Genomic DNA, 6,000 nt, shown 5'->3' with positions numbered 1-6,000 from the left:
GTGGCCTGCATATGGTATGGATTTACAGTCACCGCACTCCTCAAATCGGGGAAAGGAGCAGCTTTCCTGGGCCGCTGCCAGCTTCTCTGGGTGCAGCTGATGTAATTTGTTCCCTTTCTGGCTGTCTAAGAAGGATTTCCAGAATTAATTGCCTACACTGTTCTACTCTGTTTGCACAAGTAATTGGAAATAATGCCGTTATAGAGACTTCAGACGGACGGACAGACAGACAGACAGAGATATGTGAACAACTGGCAACAGGAGGAAATGAAACGAATGAAATATACGTGTGATCTGTGTATAGGACGTATAACGGACTGCTCCCCATAGCATCGATGTTAAGAAGACACGGACCCAGATTTGAAATAAAGGTCAATGTTATAAAACAGATCAAAAGATCATTTAAACAGCGATGATTGGGTGGCAGCCCAGACCCACAGCTGAGTCGAGGCCAAAGTCAAGTGGATTATTTTCAAATCAAACCTGGACAGCTTAGGAGAGCTGCATTTATTTGGTCACCTGCTTCAAGCTAGTACTGCGTCTTAAAATAATGCCATATCTTGGGTTCCCTTTGCCTCTGGGCATGTTCCTAATTAGAGGCTGCGCATGTCCAAACCCAATGAAGCAATTTAAGCAAACAGGGCAGACACTAACTAATTTATGGGGGAGAAAAAGACTGTTTTACTGGGAGATTTGCCTCTCAGACCACATCCAGCACGAGTTGGGACCAAGCTTTAAGATATATTGAATTGAATACGTAAGGATGCAATTTGAGTAGTTTTTTCAGTTGCATGCAACACAATTTGTCCATTAGTTCAATTGCATTTTACATTTCCTAACATGCTTTGGGAAGTAAACAGGTCTTGGATGCTGGCTGTTCTCTGTGGTTTTAACAGTGAGTGTTGATGCTTAAAAGCCACTTCAAAGCTTTCTATTTCCTTCCCCCAGACAAACTAAATTTACTAGTGACCTTTAAGAGCAATAAGATCAAATTGTCTGACATTTCATATCCTGGGCTGGAGATGAAGTCTACATGCCAGGGGTTACAATAACAGCTGAGTTTCCTTTACATCATATTTTCTGCAGGAATGTAATCAGAACTAGGATGTCCACTGCAAGGTGTTTCGTAATTGATTATTGGTATTTTTAATTCAACGGCTTATTTCTGCTATTGCTGTCTTTCAAAGTGTGGCTTGAATTGACGGCAGGACTCTAAAATCAACGCACATTGACATTCAATAAGCCAGCAAGAGTGTATCAGGACCCACAACTGCAATACAAATACACCAATACAAAGCAAAACACTCTCCAGGCAAATGATAATGATGTTTAATGAGATTGCATGATAAAATACCCTGTAGCCCAATGAGGGTTCTTCTGTAAACAGGTTCATTAACACAAGATCATACCAGGCAGAGTGGGTTTCGCCAGGCATTGTTTTCCAGTGGGATCCCAATCCACGCACAGAGAAGTCCACTCCGCGGTTTGGTGTCCGCGCCTGCTGTTTCCAGTCCCATTGTGAAGCCGCAGCTCCCACTTTCCCGGAGTTAGTCTGCGTGTGGAGTGGCTGCAGGGGCATTTCTTCTGCTTATTGACGGCTTTTTATGGTTTGTTTGACTAAAACACATGGATATGCGGACGATGCATGGATGCGGCGCTGTAATCTCGGGGGGGATCGTCTTCTGAACCCGGGATCGAGTCCAGCAACAAAGTTTCCAAGTAGTTTCTTTGAAGTTTCCCCCCCGTCTCTCGGTGCGGCTCGCAGGGCGCAATCCCAGCCTCCGACATCACCGTCATGGCGAGGCGGGCACGGGCAGGGGCTGTGTGTGCGCCCGGCGACGCGTCCCCCTCCCGGAGTGAGCGCCCCGGGTTTCGGTGGAGTAGCCCCGGGGTGAGCGCCTGGGCAGTGGCGGCGCTGTGTGCGCTGCTGTGCGGGGGAGCCGGCCGCGCCGAGTCGGAGTTCTCGGTGCTGGAAGAGGCGCAGGTCTTGGCGGTGCAGATGAAGAAGCTGTCCGCGCAGGAGCTGGGGGTTTACACCATGCAGGTAATGGCCGTGTTTCTGCCCCTTCCGCGGGCCGGGCAGGGGTATCTGTGGGGGAGGGTTTGTGGGTTTGCAGGGGCAACAAACTTTGCGGCGAATTCGAGAACTTCGGGTTCCGTTGTGACAATGTTGCGCTGCGGCGTTCGAGTGACGAGGTATTGTTAGCGGGGGGTAATAAACTTATGAAGAGCAGCCGTTTAAATTGACATGTTGTCTTTCAGCAACAATACTGTGAGATAGTCCCCCCCCCCGGAATTAAACTGGACCCTAATGCACATATTGTGACTTTGGCATCGTGATTTTGTGCACCGCCAGTTGTTTTCAGATTGCTAATTGCTATAATTGGTTTTACACGAATTCTGTACGCTGCTATCCGCGTCTGTAGTGGAGGTTGTAATTGAGAGAGAGACGTGTTGATTGTGTTTGCTGCTGATGGGGATTTCATTGATTGGGATCCGCATTATCTCTGAGCAATGCACAAATGTGTGTGTGTGCATGTGCATGCATTCATGCGCATTGCTCAGTTCTCTTATCATTAAATAACATCAAATTGTACTGCTTGGCATTTGCTGATCATTGGTGGAAATCGGCTCCTTTGAACTTCGACATCAAAGATCACATTGTGCTGTTGTGGGCGTCCGGGCTGCTGCTCCTGCAGGGCTGTGCGCAGACGGCGGTTTGCAGCAGCAGCAGCAGCAATGCACGCCGAGACAAATGCATCTGCACTGATGTTTGTGTTCATTTCTTCAGCTGTGTTTCCTCTCTTTGAAAAACACTGCAGGGTCCGAACAAGCTGAACGTGCTGTAAATCATTTGGGATAACTTTGTGTTTAAAAAAAAAAAAAAAAGTTGTTCGAGCCATTATTTGAATTTGCTTGTAGTGTTTGTTCAAAACCACACTCAGTGGGGAGGAATAGCTGCATGTAATTAATATGAGCATCTCCCCCTTGCATTTATATATACCATAATAGTACAGTGTGCCATTGTTTTGTGATCAATTACACACATTAGTTGCTGTGTTTGGGTTGAATTTACGTTTTAATTACCCCTATTAAAGTAGGTATATTCTGCATACATACCAGCATGCTTACAAATTAAGATTTTTTTCTTGTTGGGATTTATGGTGTTTGTTGCTTAATGTATATATTTTAAAAAGTTTTTAGAGGTAACCAGTAATGCTAGAACTGTCTAACCAGTGTTGATAGGTATTTTGTGAAACTTATAGTGGGAGGAATGGTATTTGAGGCTCAGGGTTTTGTTTGTCCTCTGAGAATTTCTGTGCATTGCGTTAGTATGGAAATAAGGCATTCATTATTTATTGCAGGGAGATGTGACTGGTTCTTTTAAACATATATATGTGTGTAACTCTGTCACTGACAAATGGTTGAAAGCAGGCGCAGGGCAGGACTTTGTTATTCAGGTGTGATGTGTGCTGAACATCCTTGGGGTTTAGAGGGAATATGCATGAGGGTGGTCAGTAGGGGGCTTGGCACAAATGGTGTGTTTTTTTTCTTTTTTCTCCAGAAGTGTTTTATCATACCACTGTGATGCACCTTTGTCGCCTCCACATTTTCCCTGGGCTCCTCCTTTGTCACACAAAATGCTAATCTTTTCCTCATCTTATCTGTGTTTTAGTGAAACCGAACCCGATTCATGTGAGGCCACTACAGCATTTCCCCTCCCCCCCCCCCCAAGCCTGAGCTACACATGGTGCACATTAGCCCCCGAATCCTTAGCTTTGCTTTGACTCTCTTCTGCAAAGTCATATTTTGCCATTAGTGTTGCTTGGCTTTTACTAAGATGGCGGTTCCCGAATAGTGTTTAATGTTTTTATAGAGTCTTGCACATCTAGCTAAAATATATAAATAAATAAATATAGCATTTTTCCATCAAACACGCTGTAATAAATCTTTAGTTGTTTGCTTTGAAATGAGGCTGTGGATTTTGTCTAAATTTGACGAGAAAAGTGTGCTGTAGTTCTGAAGTGAATCTCATGTTCGGAAATGAAAAGGTAGATATTTATTTTAGCTTCCCCCCCCCTTCATAAAGTTTAGAAGAATAAAATTAAACCGGTGAAAGCCCAGAGAGCAACATTTCACTCGACTGGAGAAAACCACAGTTGTTTCATTTATTTTTCACATGGATAAGAGATCATTTAAAGTAACTTGTTTTGGCCTTTAAAACGTGCATTGGTGATGATGGCTTAATTGTTAGGGTCACTGAAGAAACTGAAGAGAGGAAATACACACTTAATTTAAATTAAATTATAATGTTTTATGTAACATTAGGCTAATTAGTATGCCCCCCCCATTATGCGCACAAGCTCTTTCATGTGCTTTATGAGACTAAATAATTCACAGATTCTCTAGATGAATGAACCATTCCTTCAGTGCTATTGTACAATTTCCTCTTATTTTCTTTTTTGCATATATTTCCAATACACAATATAATGAGGAATGCCTCCCATGCCCCAGTTTATTATAAAACAATTCTACTCTGAATGTATTTATTTCCCCCCTCATTTTAGTTTTCTGCACAGCACGCACATTTGTACCATATAAACATTTCACTTCTGTGTGTGTTGTACTGAATGGGACTCGATTGTGGCCAGAGCATTTATACAAGTACTTTTTATTTTTATTGCTGGAGGGGGAATAGAAAGAAAGATCCCTTTTGATCATATTTAGGTCAGGAAATTCCGGGGTGCTTTAATTGTCTGTAACGAAAAGCAGATTGAATTTGTTGCTGGTGCTGTTCAGGGTATTAGTCTTAAAAAGCTACCCGTAAGGCCTTTTATTGTTTTACTTATTATGACCATCATTCTCAGCCAAAGCTTTTTCTTCCCCCTCCCAGCTTCCTACCCCCCAAACAAACCTCTGCGTTGGGTCGCAGGGGTAGGGCAGTTAAACCCCGACGCTATTTGGAGAATGAATCAGAATTTCTAATCGGGTTCTGAGCTGCGACTTCAAAGACGGCCGGCTGCATTAGGGATGTAAGTCTTGTCACATTAGTGCGGACTGACATTTCACTTCAAACGCCCAGCACACATCTGTCCGGCGCAGATAAAAAAAAAAAAAAAAATGACATATGCAGCCGAGCAAGGTGGATCGGCGGATAATTAGCTGACCCGTTCACTGAAGTATCTTCTGTATCGCCGGGTCATCTTTAATTGAAAGAAATCCCAATATTGCACAGGCCTGATCTGGACGTCTGCAGCCAAAACCCTCTCGCAATATTACGCCTCTCTTGCAGCGTCTGGCAGAAGCACCTCTCAATCCTTGTGCCTGATTTGGGCCTGCACTGTTAAAAAGAGCTTAACGTTTGACTGCGACCCAATGAAACGCTGCATTTTATTGCTTTCCTTTGCATACGAAGAAAAGTCCTGCTTTGTTATGCGGTCCTGCCGTCCCCAGGGAGCACCACCCCTAACCTCCTTCCCCAACTCAGGGGAAAATGCAGTTTGCTGGATGTCACAGTAAATGGAGAGGGGGTGTCTGCAGTCAATATCACATGTTGTGTGGATGTGTATTCGGATTGCTGCTCTGGAACCATGTAGCCGATCTTGTATATCAAGAAAACAAAAATGAAGAAGCAGCTATGCAAAATCAGTTAAACTGACTTTTGTGTTAATTATTTAGACGCATTTAAAGTCTGTACTGACTTTTGAGACCTGACTTGCTGGTGGTTGTACCCAATGTGGCCGAATAAGCCAGGGAGATGTCCGGTTTAGATGAAGGATTAAAGTCACTCACAGTATGATAATGAACGATGAAATTAATGGCCCGTCAATCACACTCTCTTACAACAGGAGCTCCCCCCCACCCCCTAGTTCTCGTGTGTAGAGGCCTGACTCGGCCGCTGCTTCGTCTGACCTCAAATCACACATTTTACTACAGGCGATTCTCACGAAGGAGGATTGTTCTTTTGTGAGGAGTTGTGAACCTGCGGTGACCTTCCTT

The 6,000-nt window shown here is 44.0% G+C and overlaps 1 protein-coding gene across 1 annotated transcript in view; it reads left to right on the top strand.

Annotated features, from left to right (window-relative positions):
• The first annotated feature begins 1,509 nt into the window (after positions 1-1,509).
• The window catches only part of cachd1 (cache domain containing 1), a 49,197-nt gene continuing 44,706 nt past the window's right edge, over positions 1,510-6,000 (top strand). The window contains exon 1 of the mRNA XM_066692250.1: positions 1,510-2,044. Within this exon, the coding sequence (XP_066548347.1) occupies positions 1,796-2,044 (249 nt within the window). The 5' untranslated portion in view covers positions 1,510-1,795. The remainder of the gene's footprint in view (positions 2,045-6,000) is intronic.

This window comes from Amia ocellicauda, chromosome 19 (genome assembly GCF_036373705.1).
Source record: "Amia ocellicauda isolate fAmiCal2 chromosome 19, fAmiCal2.hap1, whole genome shotgun sequence".
Taxonomy (NCBI): Eukaryota; Metazoa; Chordata; class Actinopteri; order Amiiformes; family Amiidae; genus Amia; species Amia ocellicauda.
Note: the sequence above shows the minus strand (reverse complement) of the source record. Positions and strands in the feature narration are given on the sequence as shown.